The sequence below is a fragment of the Natrix helvetica genome (assembly GCF_964273705.1).
Source record: "Natrix helvetica genome assembly, chromosome: 3".
NCBI classification, from domain to species: domain Eukaryota; kingdom Metazoa; phylum Chordata; class Lepidosauria; order Squamata; family Natricidae; genus Natrix; species Natrix helvetica.
In genome coordinates this window covers 45,290,790-45,307,203 of record NC_138549.1, presented here as the reverse complement: position 1 = coordinate 45,307,203, position 16,414 = coordinate 45,290,790, and the positions used below count along the sequence as shown (strand labels likewise).

At 35.5% G+C, this 16,414-nt stretch overlaps 2 protein-coding genes across 6 annotated transcripts in view; one reads left to right on the top strand and one right to left on the bottom strand.

Annotated features, from left to right (window-relative positions):
• ARHGAP6 (Rho GTPase activating protein 6) overlaps positions 1–16,414 on the top strand; it is a 235,521-nt gene that overhangs the window by 97,726 nt on the left and 121,381 nt on the right. The window contains exon 1 of one of the 5 annotated variants that reach the window (XM_081946823.1): positions 11,162–11,235. The exons of the other annotated variants lie outside the window; for them this stretch is intronic. Coding sequence (XP_081802949.1) covers positions 11,221–11,235 — 15 coding nt within the window. The 5' untranslated portion in view covers positions 11,162–11,220. Of the gene's footprint in view, positions 1–11,161; positions 11,236–16,414 lie in introns of those variants that run through there. 5 annotated transcript variants of the gene reach the window in all.
• FRMPD4 (FERM and PDZ domain containing 4) overlaps positions 1–16,414 on the bottom strand; it is a 570,850-nt gene that overhangs the window by 545,142 nt on the left and 9,294 nt on the right. The window lies entirely within an intron of this gene.

The window sequence follows — 16,414 nt, the reverse complement described above, 5'->3', positions numbered from 1 at the left end:
TCTTGTGAATTTGTGAATTCCACAAATTAATTATTAGCCAAATTAATACATGCTTTTTTTGGTCTAAGTTACCTTCCAATATCTTGAGTGGGGAAAAACCTCCCTGCCCATTACATGATTCATGATTCCAGGCATCTTGATTATGTTGCCATAGTCACTCATTTTTCAAAATAAAGATTCCCAGATATTACATATGCTGCTTTTTTGTAAGGAAGATATTGGAGGCCATGTCCATTTAGGCTATCCTCTTTTTTTCTTTATGAGCATCCTTTTTCAAATGTAGCAACCAGAACTATTCTGGATGTATCATAATTAGTATAAGGGGTGCTACAGTGTTGGCATTTGTATTTTTAGGCAATTTCCTAGTGATCACTAAATTGTTCCAAAATTAAATGACATCTTTGTTAAATCATTATAAATCCAAGATAATTTTCCATGCTGAACAGCTCAGATTCTAGTGCATATGAGAAGTTGAAAGAAAGTAAGCAATTTATAAAATATGGCATAGAACATATAGGAAAACGAGAAAACAAATCTGTAAGTGAATAATAGCTGATCATAATTGTTTAATATAGTTGCCAAATCATTACCCTTCTCTATATTGATTCCTATTATAGTCCTTTCTTCATTAGGAACCATTGAGTTAAAATACTTTCTTTCCAATAGACTCTAGTGACTAAACGTTTATCAATTACCAGACCAATGCCACCTATTAATCTCTGCGACCAATTAATTTCTACCTTGAAATCTTTCTCCCTCTTCTGTTTGTAGCAACAAGTAAAAAATCCATCTCTTAAATAACGGTTGCTACAGATATTAAAGCATTTGAAAGCAGACAGGTTAATTGAATAACTTTAAATATTGTCTGTCTGTTTATCTATCTGTTTACAAAAACATTTAATTTTTACAAAAACCTGGATTGTTGATATCAATAGCTCAGTCCTGAAATCATTATACTTATCAGTAAATGTATATATTACTAAAAGTCTCTTGTCTGTTTGATTGTAATCTTTAATTGGGCAAAATGGTGTATAGGGCAATACTTTTTGAATTGATATATCTCAAATGGTCTGACTTACAGAATGTTTCCAAAATCTAGGATTCCTATTTCCTGTGGGATTAAAATTTGGCAAAGTTGTGCCTGCTTTGATGCTGTTATGGTCACCACCAAATATTGTTCACTTGATCATCATTTCCAACACTCTGCCAGTTTCCTACAAGGAAAGTTAATGAAAAATCTGGGAGGAAATCACAAGCCATTCCCACTCACACCGCTTTTTTGCCTTAAAAGGCAAATTAATTACAAAATTAATTTCATTATTTCTGCCTCAATTTTCCACAGGCAGTTCCATTATATTTTAAAAGGGGGCATCATCAAGAAACCAGCATGGCTGCATAAAGAACTCTCTGACAAATTGAAATACAAAAAGGACAAGTATAAAAAGTGGAAAGAGGGGCAAATAACCAAGGCAGAATATCAGCAAATAGCCCGAGCCTGTAAAGATGAGGAAAGCTCACTTTCATTTATCAGAGATTGTCTAGGGGCTATGGTTCTTCTTGTCTCTCAAAGTCATTTTCAGGTACCAAATCTGATGTGTAATGTGTAATGAATGCGTAAAAACCATTCACTTTCAAAATGACCTCTAGTTGTATTTTTCTTTTCCACTTCTAAAGTACACTTCCCTGTAATGTCATCTTGAGTGTTTTTGTCCATTTGGGCGAGAACATTTTAATTTGCTGCAGGCTAACCTCTGCAGTTTATTGGCTATTTTGCAGATGAATAAATAGATATCTATCATATTAAATCTTACTAGACTATGAATAAATGAAAACATATGACATTGGAAGGAAGAATAATTTTAGGGTCTTCCACATGAAATGGAGGAATAGGCGAACAGTAACATGTAAAGTAAAATGTAAAATATACCTTCAAATGTCAGAATATCATGTTTTGTACTTTATAGTGTTTTTTGTTGTAACTTTTTAATTAATTCAGTTCAATAAAATACACCAGGAATTTTGAGTGAATTGAAAAAGCTAAACCATTTTGGAAAAAAAAGTAGAATTAAAATTACTAATTTACATAAACAGGGTTATATTTAAAAAGTTGAAAATTCCTATTTATTAATTTGGTGTTTATAAAATTTATCTTTGTCCCTTTTCCCTTAAAGAACCTTTTGTCCTTTTACCTTCCTTTCACCTTTACCAGCTTTTTGGCAGGAACTTCAGTACCTTCCTGCCAGAAGGGTGTGAGCAACTGTTTGAAGCCAACGGCAATATTGGTCTTAGGAATCTGTTTTAACAATCCCTTCCAAAAATGGACACTTTTCCTATTGTGTTCTGAGTACTGCAACACACACAGCCTTAGAGCCTGGGAATCTCATTCTATTCACATCTGAGAGAGCTTAGAAAACAAAAATTGTATTTGGAACTGTATCAGTTTATTTTTGTTGAAGGGTTATGTTTCCATTTAGGATGCTTAGTTGCTCTGTCTTTCCGTTCAGCTGGAACATATTAAAAAAGTCCAAAGCATGATAAAAGCCAAGTAAAGAACATACATTCTAGTGAATGTTGGTAACTCAGAAGTCAAATTGTTCATTCTTAACATAACATATAGAAGCATATATAAAAGCATATAGAAGGATCCAAAACAAGATGGTCAACTGTGTATTCTGGAAAACAGAACTGCTTCAATAAAATATTAAATTTTCTCTCAAGAAAATTTAAGGAATTCATTGAGAATGAGTTGGATGTCGGAAGTTGATAGCACCTGCCTGAACTTGTTTGGGCTCAGGCCAAATTAGTACTTGAATGGGGCAGCACCAGGAAATCTCATGGAAACTTTAATAAAACCCTGGAGGGCAGCAACAATTTACTTCTGCATTGTCTGCAATCTGGCAGTGTTTCTAGATTAACAACATTGTATTTGTGGTGTTATAACATGTAATTGTGCATCTTTATAAAAAGAGCAAGGCAACAGGACATGGGCAGTAGGTTCAATCATATTCACCACAAAGCAAAATCTGAATGTATATGGGACTTTTAAAATTTCCAAAGGAACAGCCTTAAAAGTATAGTATAAACATGCTAAAGTTAGAGCTGTACCAAATTTGGAGACAGTTACTTGATTTCGATATCTTGCCAGCAGAAAAAGTAAGACTGACTTCTCAAATCTACGGCTCTGAGAAATCCAGCTGATCCAGCTGGCCTTACAAATCATGATGCTGATGACACTCCCTGCCATCATCAGAAGTGCATTCTGTAAAAACCTATATACCGCTTTTTCTACTGGTAATCGCCACGATGAGCCAACATTATAAAGCAAAGTTGAAACTAAAAACACATAATATTATCCAATAAGCCCATAGGATAGAAAACATGTCCATACTCTTCACTTTCACCACTCTAGTCTCCTGGTAGAGAATTACTTTGAGCAAACACAAATTAGATTGTATACTGTCCAAGGAAACAAATGAGTTACACAATCCCATCTGAGGTCCAAATACAAGGTCCAAGTCCTCAACTTATGACCACAATTGAGTCCAAAATTCTGTTGTTAAGTAAGACATTTGTTAAGTAAGTTTTGCCCCATCTTATGATTTTTCTTGCCACAATTGTTAAGTGAATCACTGCAGTTATTAAGTTAGTAACCTGGTTGGTAAATGGATCTGGCTTTTCCATTTACTTTGCTTGTCAGAAGGTCACAAAAGGTGATCACATGACTCTGGGACACAGCAAAAGTCGTAAATATGAATCAGTTGCCAAGCATCTGAATTTTGATCACATGATCATGGAGATGCTGCAAAGGTCATAATTATGAAAAATGGTCATAAGTCACATTTTTCAGTGCCATTGTAACTAAATGGTCACTAAATGAACTGCTGTAAGCCAAGGACTACCTGTACAAGTTGTGCAAAAACTTTAGCTAAGAATATTTTTAGCACTGCTGGGGTAAATAATGCATCTCTGCAAAGATAAAAATGTTTCAAGAGCTGTTGTTTTTTTAGCATCTTAGACAACGTAATTCAGATGTAGCCTATATTTGTCAGAGAGATTAATATATACCTGAATATTGAAAGTTGCTAACTTGTTCTATTGGATATTCAGGTGCCAGGTATGAAAACTCGGGCCCTTGGCAAAAATTAGGATCTTAATCTAGTTGAGCTTCAAAGTATCCTCTTTATAGTGGCCAACCAAACAAGCAAAAGTCAATTTAAACATAGTAGCAACACTGCATCATCCTCATTCAGAAGGATCACAAATTGTTTACTGCTTCAGGAAACAATTGCCTTTTTTTAAAGGAAAACAGTACTGTAAAAACAATGAAACAATTATTGATAATAGTGACAAACAATATTTGGTGTAAATCTTATTATAGCTGCTTAATTTCCACAGGCCTTCCAGAAAAATAAGGTTAATCACTTTAAGAAGAATTGGAGGCATTCTTTCCTCAGGAGGTGCATTGCCAGTTAAAAATAGCTCCCTGAGAGAGAAAGCAAAATTAAATTGTTTTTTCTTAAGGTGATTATCATTATTATTTCCTTGACTTTGTGAGAATCATTACAATGAAGTTATTCTTTTAATTTAAAAGGAAAATTAAATGCATTGATACATCCTGCAAAGATACCAGAGTTCAGCAGGACTTTCTGGGGATAATCTTAACAATCTGCAGCAGCCATCTGACCACAATTATATAAACCATAGTGTGAGAATCAAGAAACATAGCCTATTGATCTATTAGATTCAATAAGTCCTATGGATAATAGAAGCCCCCAGAAGAAAGAGATATGAACCAAAGTTTTCAGTTAGGATGATTTCAAAATTTACCATAAATGTTTGTAATCCTGCTGAGCTGTTGCTAACTGTGAAATATATATATATTTGCAAAATATGCACTTGTATGGATTTGTTTAAAACAGGAAGAATGAAACTGTTGGAAATGAAGAATTGAAAGTAATTTACACAGGTGTTCATGGAAGGTGACAGTGAAGTTGTGAAGCTTGTATGTGATTAGAAGAACAGTATAAAGGATAGGATTCAAGATCATCTCGGAGCCCTTTGATTTATAAGCAGTTCTTGTAGGACTTGCTATTTATCATTGGCCCATTGCAATGGTTTATTAGTACTAGTGTATTACTGCTATTATTTTTTATATCTATTCATTTCTAATGTTCCAAATTATTAGAAAACAATAAACTTGATCTTAAAGTAAGAATTATTGCTTGTGTTGTTGCTTTTGTTTCCTATTGGAATTTTCCTATGACAATAGTTGTGGATCAATATTTATATTAATAGTTGTAGCAACTTGTACCTTTTTGTCAAAATATAAGGCTATATTAACACTAATCATTGTTGATTGAGTTTTGGCTTAATATATCAGCCAATATCTGTGTAAAAAGCAAGGGTAAACAGCACATGGCTGGTGTGATGTGTGAATCAGATGATACTATAAGTGAATTAGTTTGAACTGATAATTGGAAGTTTTCTAAATCTGCTTCTGTTTTGGGACCCACACCAAAGTAGGAATCCCTTCATGTGACCTCAGAAAGCCAACTATTTTCTAATTTGTAGCCCAACCATGTTTTCTGTCCATGAACACCCTTTTATGTACAGTAATCAAGTATAAAAACTGATAGCTATTTTCATAGATTGTATCCAAAATTAACACAGTATGGTAAAAAATATTTAGAATCAGTACAACTGCTCATATATAAATTTATTTTCATTTGCTTCTTTTTCATTTCTTGGGGGGATGATGATAATGAGAATGTGTCTCCACTAGATCTTTGTTTCAGCATGGTTGTTGCATTCTATAAGTTGCAGGCTTGAAACTTAAGTCACTGTGTGAGAGAATTGGTTTTGTTTCTTTCTGTATGCTTGCCATACACATTATTACTTTATTATAAATAGAGATAGGAAGGAATATAATTATTTCTTCATAAAAAAATTATTAAAACTGAAATTAATTAATCTACCGTATTTTTCGGTTTATAAGACGTACTCCCTCCCAAAGTAGGTGGAAATGTCTGTGCATCTTATACAGCGAATGTTGCCAAGGCCACCCACTGGCCTCCTCCCTTTGGCTCTGCCTCAGCAATTTGCCTCCTTGCAGCAAACAGCCTGGTCAGCTTCAGCACAACCTGATTTAGCACGAGCAGCTGATTGGCAGTTTGATCTGCCTCCCAGAATACCGCCTATCAGCTGTTCCAGGCTGTGTGGATTGCTACCACCCATCGCTGCCATGGCCACCCATCACTGATGCTGCCTATCACCGCCTCTGCATGCCCCATTTTTGGCCTCTGCATGTCTCATTTTTGGCCCATTACACGTGGTGGGGATCCAAAATGGGACATGTGGAGACTGAAAATGTGGCGTTAAGAGGCCGAAAACAGGATGTGCACAGACAAAAAATTGGGCATGCAGAGGTAGTAATAGGCGGCGGCAGCGATGGGCAATGGTGGTTATGGGTGGTGGCAATTCCCATAGTCTGGATAGGCGGTATTCCAGGAAGCCGATCCAACCACCAATCAGCTGCTCATGCTAAATCAGGCTGTGGTGAAGCTGACCAGGCTGTTTGCTGCAAGGAGACAAATTGCTGGGAGGCAGAGGCAGATTCTTTTTCTTGTTTTCCTGCCCAAAAGCTAGGTGCATCTTATAGTCTAAAAAATACGGTATTTATAGTTCAAAGAAATGATAATATCTTTGTAATAATTATGTACTTTTTCAAAAATTGCCAGAAATTAGAAGTTTACAGCATTGGATATATGTATTACTGTAGACTTTTGAATGTAGGAACAAAATTAAGAACTGGGTTAGGCTCCTTAAGACTCCTAAGCTGAACTATAAGCTTCTACTCTATGCTAAATGTGCAGTATCAAAATATTATCATTAACTTTTTCCTTCAGCAAGGCATGTGGTTGTTGAGAAATCCATGCAATTTGTGCGTATGATGTAGTGAGAAGAATGATGGTTCAAACAATTAAGAATACCAATTCTATAATTGCATATACTACAATGAGTACCTACCGTATTTTTCGGACTATAAGACACACTTTTTTCCCTCAAAAAGAGGCTGAAATCTGGGTGTGTCTTATACACTGAATACAGCATTTTTTGCCTCCTGAAACTCCGCCCCTTCACCAAAATGGCCGTGCATAGGTCTTAGAAGGCTTTCAGAGTGCTCCTGGGGGCTGGGGAGGGCAGAAATGAGCGGAAAATGGCTTGTTTTGTGCCCCACCGCCTCCAGCAGCACTCTATAAGTTTCATAAAGGCTATCCATGCCTTTTTTTTTTGACAAAAACGGGCTGTTTTTTTGCTTGTTCCCCCCCCCTCCCCGAGCACTCTACAAGCCTCCTAAGGACTATTCATGCCCTTTTTTAAAAAAAACAGGTCCGTTTTCACAAAAAACGGTCCGTTTTTGGGAGGTTTGCAGAGCGCAAAAACTTTTTTTTTTAATTTTCCTCTTCAAAACCTTGCTATATCTTATGCTCAAGTGCGTCTTATACTCCGAAAAATACGGTAATATTATTGCAAAGTTTGACAAAATAGGAAAATCAATCGGTTACTAACAAGTTTAACAAGGAATTTAATAAGGCTAAGGGGATAAGAATGACTCAGATTTAAGCATAGAATTTGAAATTAATGTCTAAACAAATGTAAAATTAGGAAAGGAAATACATTGTTTATTAGGTGAGATGTTTGTAACTCAGAATTGTTTCCGAGTCCTGAACTGAATTTGCAACTAAAGCAGTTTTAAAATGCTTAGGGAGCAGAAACTTGTGATTATCTTCCTAATGGTTGATTCTTGATAACTCCTGAGAATCTTTTTTTCAGTTCTGAATTTCTTCAGCACTTTTACCATAGGAAAAGGCCTCTTACAATCTTTCAGTCCCCCCCAGTGATTCTAAAATAATAGAAGCTGGAATCTCTAAGTAACATAGAAAGAATCTCTGCAAAATAGTTATATATAAAACCTAGACAGTGTGAGAATAGTGTCTGAAACCTGATGGACGTGACAGCTAAAAATATGGTATCTTATGATACAAATCATTTATGTTGACACCTGTATAAGAGATCAAGCTGAGTATGAAGGGTAAACACAGAACCTGGATGGATAGGTGGTTCATATAAACCAGGGCTGTCAAACTCCTGGCTCACGGGATGGATATGTCATGTGCTGGCCACACCCACAGCAGGTTTAGCGAAGGGGGGGAAAGTCCCGATACATCATGTGATGATACCGTGACGATGTGAGTTTGACACTGCTGATGTAAATTAAAGTAGTTTAAGTTGTCCATGAAGTTATTTATCTGAAGGATGTTCTCACTTAGAACATCTGACTAAAAAGCCTATTTTATAGCAATTATTATCACAAATTTTAAAAACTGTCTTGCAGCTATAGTTCTAAAAGATTTTTTACTATGCTTTCTTTTGTCAGTTGGCTTTTTAATCTGGTATGACAGTCTTTTCCTAGTCATTTCTGTATCTTCATACTAAAATGTTAACTGCATTCCTTTTTAACTTATGTAGGTGGCCACTATCTGATTCCTTTTACTCAAGTCTTGAACAGACTTGCCTATCTGGAACACACCCTACTTTCACCTTGACATGCCACCAGGTTGTAATACATTAATAAATATGTTGTACATTCATGTAGTTGCTGCCTCATTCAAACTTTTAAAAAATAGATTTGGATTAGGTTACCACATTTCTGGCTGGAAATTCTACTAGCAGACCTTCAAATAGTTCTAGTAAAGGCCCTGCTTCTCTCCCCCACCCAGCCTCTTCATAATCATGGGCCAGAGCCTGTTTGCACATTAGCTTTTTCTCCCTATGCGTGCCAAAGCTAAGCTGGCAAGAATATATTCACTGTTTCAGACCCCACATCCTCTGTAAGCTGACAATTAGCTTTGTGGTTAAATTTAGTGGCTGAAATATGATTCACTGCATACATATTAATACTAATATTCAGCCAACAGACAATAATTAACAATCTTTAAGTGAAATAATGACTGAAAATTCACATGTTCTGTGCTAAGAACTATGGTCTCACATTTGTAATTTCAAAAGTACATCGCAAAGAGGATATTTCATGTTAAATATTTCAAAATAGGATTTCATTGGCTGCAGGTCCACTTGTTCCCAGCCACTTAGTACCGGTATTATGTACAACATTGTGCAATATTGTGCTTATGTACAACATTGTTGAGGAGCATGATTGTTCTAAAAGTTTTTATTTTTGTATTGAATAGTAAAAGTATCCAAATTGCAAATGAGCATTTAATTTAATTATTTTTTGATATAGAATTTGGTTTAAAAGAGGGGAGTAGAAATTATATTCAAATGTAATCTTAATATTTATTTTATTTGCCAAACAAGTAAATTCAAATTCACTTAAAAATGAAAACCTAATAAAGATGGATTTCTTTCATTGGGTCGTTCCCCTCATTTTCCAAATGTTTTAGTTGTCCATTATTGCAGAATGTTTGAAATGCTGGCATATTTTGTTGTAATGTTACGGCCTTCTATAGAAAAATTACTTGTTCCATTATATTATTATTATTTTGTGGTTATTTCACACTGCCTTTCTTTTGATTGAATACATACTATGTCTAAGATTATTTTTTACATTACTACATTAAATGACTTGTTTCTTTCAAATTATTTTTATTCTTGTTTATCATATTCCAGTGCCAGATGTTGACATTCCTATAAGATAGGCTAGACTAAGAAACCATTGTCATATAGGTCAGATCAGACTAAGAAACCAATGGCATATAGATCAGGTCTACTTTTATTGTAATAGCTATAATAACAATTTTGCAAGTTTAAATGTGCTCCCCCACACCTGTATGTTCATGTGAACTAGGATGAGATGTTTTCTCAAATTAGACACACTTAACATGCTTATCTGACCATTGCTTTGGGAAGTGGTCTTCTTCCCAGCCTTCAGTGCCATTCCTTTTCCCTTTTACAGATTTCTACTTAACCCTGCCTTCATTCAGGGCACCAAAAAGTTACTCATACTTACTTTATGCTTTTTTAGTACATGCCAATTGAGGAAATAGCAGCATGCCTAATGCAGGTCAGTTCCTACAATACTCACATTGTGTAACTGATTTTATGTTTTGGTAAAAGATAGCAACAGAAAGAAGCAACCTGCTGGGCATATATGTAAAACAGTCTTCATAAAATTCCAGAGACAGAAGCAGCCCAGAAGAATAGCATATTCTTAAACTCCAAATATAAATCAGTCAAGCATCCAAGTTCCAGAATGTGATTGCTGTGTAGAGGATACAATTTGTTTCCAAATATTATTTGAAAACATAATATTATGAAAACATATATTATTACATAATTATGTAAACAATAAGTTATTATGTTTGCCTCAATCATATCTGATATGAGTCTTAGTAAATAATAAAGAAAGCAATGGAAATGATTCAAAAATATCCTATCCTAATCCCAAACTTGTAAGGTAGTTTCCAAACATGACAGCAATTCCACATTAGTACTCAGTTAATCTTTAACAATGGCAGAGTTTTTAGGGAGGAGTACTAATGAAAGGGAAGAAACTATTTTCCCAAATGAAGGATAAACAAAAGTACTAAATGTATTTTAGTCTTTGGTGTAAGACGGACTTGATATTTCCTCTTAAAGGAAAAGGACTTTAATGAATGAAGTAGATACGAAGATAATTTCTCTGAGGCTTGTACAAATAACTCATATGATTAATCAGGCATCATAAATTGCAAGATGATTGATTCAGCAAACTTAAGACTTGAAGAGGTCAGTAACAATGTGATCAACCTAATTTTTTCTGGTATGTTACCAAGATCCATACAAAACAGAAACATTGTTTCTAACCTGGAAAAATGGCATAGAAAACTTTTTTTAAAAAAAAACCCCAACAAAGATCTAGCTTATATATTTTAAAACTTATCAGAATAATGTTGGAAGAAATGTCCATCTGGGTTCAATTCGAAGTGGGCAGACAGACACTGGAAACATGGAGACTGCTTGGAAAGATGGTTTAATGGTGGACAGGACCACATGGTTTGAGATCCTGGGCAAAAAAGGCACATGGGTGAGAGAGGAAGATAGTTTTATAACTTCTCTTGGGCCCCGCCTTGGAGCTTCCTGTTCCTGTGTAAGAAATGTATTCTGATTGGTTGTCAGACTCCCATGAAGCTAGGCTGAATCTTGCTGGGTGGTGATGTAATGAAGAGGCTTTGGGCAATTTCTATTATGGCTGAGGGCTAATCCTACCTTTGTTGGATCTTGGATGAGGGCATTTGCTTATGAATAGACCTAGCCATCTCTTTATCTCTTAAGTGCTGACATCTGCTGTGGGCTATTGAGGAGGGTGGGGGCTATTAAAAGTTTGTCTGCTTCCTGCCTAAAAAACATGTTTCTCCATTTCTCATCCAGGGAAATATAATATTCTGCCTTTTTAATATTTCTTAGAATATTTCATTTTCCTAGGAAAGGGGTGGGTGGTAACTTCCTACAATGGCAAATGATTATAGCCTATTTACATAAACATGAAACAAAATCAAATATATTGATGTTACTGTGAAAGACAGAAATCTGATGAATGTCGACATTCATCAGATTTCTGTCTGAAATATTTGCTAAATACCCTTATTTATGACTTACAGTAAATACCTAACCCTAACCCTAACCCTAACCCTAACCCTACGTATTTGGTATGTGTTGACATTCACCAGTGAAAGTCGACATTCACCAATTTCTGTCTTTCACAGTAACATTGATACCAAATTAAATATCTTGTTCTCTGTATTTCATCCTCTGTTTTTTTTTAAAAAAAAACCTCTAAATTTGTATATACTGTTATTTATTTATCTATGCTATTCAAAACAATCTCCTTAAATGCCTTGCAAATTATATGGATACAATCTGTGTGTAGAATATACTATGTGTTGACTGTGCATTACTTTAACTTGCCTCCTTAGCAACTTAAGATCTTAAGAAAAAACACTGAGATTTCTCTTATTCTGTACTGCTGTCCTTGGAGTGGTATTGGGATTTTAACTCTGGTTCATTGCATTTTGGCCCGGTAAATATTGCTCAGTCAAGTCTGTAAAATAAAACAGGAACCAGAGGATGCTTATTTAATTTCTTTGCTTATAAGATATTTGTATTAAGCAATAACTTGTTTAATGTATAAAGTTAATTAATTTTTACTTGGGTTTCAATATTATGAATTATTTAAACAAGATTTGAAAGGGAAATTAGAAACAGAAAATCCTCGTTACTAAATATCTCACAATTTTGCAAAGCAATAGCATTAACAGCTGTGCACAACTTTAAAAAACAAAAACAAAATACAGCTCTCAGAGTTCAGTTTGGCAGCCACTCTGCATTCTGGCTTTGCTTGAGTACTCAAATTATTCTCAAAGCTTTGCTGAGTGATTATTCGTCAGAGGAGAGGGGGCAGGGAAAACAAAGAAATTAAAACTAATTATTAGATTATCCATTGGTGTTTGTCTATCAGGCATGAAAGACCACATGAAGTGCCAATTAAACTAATTTATGACTAATGGTGCCTAGTTACAATAATCCACTTAACTGGCAGTTAGTACTATCTTGGCGTTAAATAATGGTCAATGGAATTCAAGATGGGTTAGACTTATGCTGTTTGTGGCTACATAAAGACTCTAGGCCCATGATGGCAAACCTATGGCACGCATGACCGAGGTGGCACGCAGAGCCCTTTGTGGGCACGCGTGCCATCGCCAGCTGATCTTCTGGTTTCTGGCACCCACATGTGCAGCAGCCAGCTAGTCTTCACGGGTGGTGGAGTGCCGGAAAACAGCTCAAAAAATGGCCTGAAAACAGCCTGCAAATGGCCAAAACCCACCAAAAAACAGGCACGCACACCTGTTTTTTGGCCAGATGGTCTTCAGGTTTCTGGTTCTCCGGCCCGCGCACATGGATATGCATGCATGGGCATTCCGGTTTGGGCAGTCAGTGCTGAAAAAGTTCGCCATCACTATTCTAGGCTGATTCCTCTTTTTACTCTGCCTACAATTTCTATCACTCCTATAGTGTCATTGACTAGTATTTTTTAAGCTTTCTAAAGAATTTACTTTTAATTCTGGAAGACTTTTTGCCAATAATAACGCCTAAAGTTGAATTTTTCCCTTAGTTCTTGTTCTATAATTTAAACACCTTTGAATAGTTTGATTTCAGAAATTATATTTTATTAATTATGAATTATGTTGCTGATACCTGAAGAAATGAAGTAAAAGTTGAAATCAAGGTATTTTTCTTAGTTTGTAATTAATTGTAAATATGGAGAATGATAAGCAAGATCAATATTTTCTAAATTTCTAAAATAGTGATAAACTTGTAATTTTAATTGTTCTCAAATGATACTGTATATCTGATACTGTGTTTTCATTTCTTGTTGTAGAATAATAATATTTTTGTTAAGATATTTAAAATACTGAATCCTGCAGAATATGTTAAGTTACTATTCCAAACATCTATGCATATATGTGCTATATTGAATTGAATAACTTTATTGATTTCCTGTTTGTTTTATGCATTATATATGCAGGGTCAATATATGTTCCTTTTATATTTTAATCTCATATGGTGATAATTTGTAATGAATGCTACTGTATTAGCTTTTGTCTGACTTTGGATATTAAGTAAGATTTACTGTTTTCAGTAAATGCATAGAGAAATGCCATGGCTGATGAATACACATGGAAGCAGATAAAACAAATATATATTAATGAAATTTATCTCACTGTCAGGTGACTCTTATAAATTCATAAAAGCAGAGATAGAAACATAAAAACATTAACAGTAAAATTTGCAGAAATTAAGTAATTTAGGTACCAGAATACAACAGGGTGTGGGCGAGATCTTCCTAGTTCACAATCACCTCCAGTAGGTGACACCTCCATTGGGACCTCAGGTCAAATGCCAGAGCCAGGTTTAAGGCTTTTTTTGGAAGGTGGGGTAGATCTTACTTTGAGGGGTATAATATTCCAAAACCTGGAAGTTGGAAAAACAAGAAGAGCATACAGGTATTCCTCAATTTATATCAGTTCATTTAATGACCACTCGAGATTACAATGGCACCAAAAAGTGAGTTATGACCGTTTTTCACACTTACAACCATTGCAGCATCCCCATGGTCACATGATCAAAATTCAGAGCTTGGCAATTGATTCATATTTATGATTGCAGGGTCCTGGGGCCATGTGATTGATCACCTTTTGTTACCTTCTGACAAGCAAAGTCAATGGGAAAACCAGATTCACTTAACAACCATGTTACTAACTTAATAACTGCAATGATTAACTTAATAACAAGAAAGAAATGGCAAGAAAGGTTGTAAAAGGGGGCAAAATTCACTTAACAAATGTCTTACTTAGCAACAGAAATCTTGGGCTTAATTGTGGTTGTAAGTCAATTACCTATAGCGGCAAATTGCTTTTGTGTGGTTGTCCTGAAAATGGTAAGAATGCAGCATCAGAATGCAGCATTGAGTAGTCCATTCTTGAAGATGTAGCTTCATGCTGTATTTATATGATATTTCTTTCTTATGAAATTGTGTTTACACATTCCTTTAGTGGAAGCTTCTTTTATAACTTTACAAATAGAAGGTTCATGGATGATCAGAAAAATAGAAAAGCTATTTGATAAATTTTGTAATTACAATTATTTGTTTCTTATATTGCACATTCAATTAGAAACTACTGTATATTCTTTTATGTCTTGTTCTTAATTTTATGATTGTTTCAAATATCATATTAAGTAATCATATGGCTGATTGGCTCCGGCATACAGTAGTTTCCTGTGTGACTGACTCCACTTTACAGTTTCTCAACATTGGTATAAGAGTGCTGAATGAATCCAATAATTATGTCTTAATCACTAAACTGCCTAAAGAAACTGTGATTTATTACATTATGTAAATCTTCTGAACTTTCATTTAAATAAAAGACGTCTTAGGCCAGGGTGGGATTATCAGATCATATAAATATGAAGCACTGGTAGGAACTTCAGAAATCATTTAGTCCAATCCTCTGTAAGTGCCGTGATCCATTACTACAGCATCCTTGTCAAATGGCTACGGAGCATGTTAAAATGCCTCCAGCAACATTTGTTGAACAGCTTTTACTATTTGAATACTTTAAATTGATATTCAGCCAAAATTAACTTCATTGTAATCTAAACCCATTGTTGCTTATTTTGCTTTTTATAAAATTTCTGAACAATTTTACATCACCTTCTACATGACTATCTTACAAGGACTTTAAGACAGCTGTTCATAACTTCCCAGAGGTGGGTTTTTTTTTTGAAGATTTGTTTTCTTGGCTGTCCACAATATTAATAATAATAATAATAATAATAATAATAATAAATTTGGATTTATTAGCCGCTCCCTATTTTCAGGAGTCCTTTGGAACACCAAAGTTCAAAGGTATCAATACTCTTTCTAGCCTGCTTCAGAATCTACCTTACGCTTCCCTAGAGCGGAACAGGGAAATTATGGCTTGCACAGTATGAATTTTTGAGGGTACAGGCACATCACGACCAGTGGTGGGTTCCGGATCCCGTTCCAACCATACCGATTGGAACAGGCCCGGTGTCACCCACATGAACGCACACAGCGCGTGCAACTGTCGTACTTGCCTGCAACGCCTCCGCAAGTCTCTGCGATGCTCCAGCTGCTTGGCGGAGCATTGCGCAGGCATCATATGTGCCATGTGCAGGCGCCATACGCGCCATGTGCGTGTGCGGAAGCGCCAAAGGCTTAAAGGACAGTTAAGGCGCTTGGGCGGGTGGGTGGGCCCTTTGGAGCACCATACTGGAATGGTACCCAGTGCTCCGGGCAGGCTCCGGTACGCCCATACCGCCTGTAACCCACCAGTGATCATGACATTGAATATGTTTTCCAAGTTCTTCATGACTGCTCTATCAAGTGCTAGTCTGGGGCCATTTCTCAAGCAATTGTTGCTTTGCTATTGAGTTGTTCCTAGAAGGCAGAAGCTGTTCACCTGACTGTTACCTACAGCTGTTCTATCTATTCTGTATCCATTGTTATCCTTGATTTTATCTTGCATTACTTTGTGTAAATCAAAGAACATATCCAATCTAACTCAGTATAATGTAAAAATAGACAATCTACATTGTAGCATATGAAAAGCCTCCCAACCCTAACAGTTGCTTATACAATGTACAGCAAACAGCTTCACACTATTTTCTTTCCCATATAAAAGGTAAACATGATATCTGCCAAGTTTTTGCAAATATACCTGTGGAAACCAGAGGGAATCACAATCATTAGATCTCAGGAAGAACATACTTTTTCATAACAAATGTTTTATCCTATTGAGTTTCAAAATAGCCATTTTTTCAGCTTTCTTCC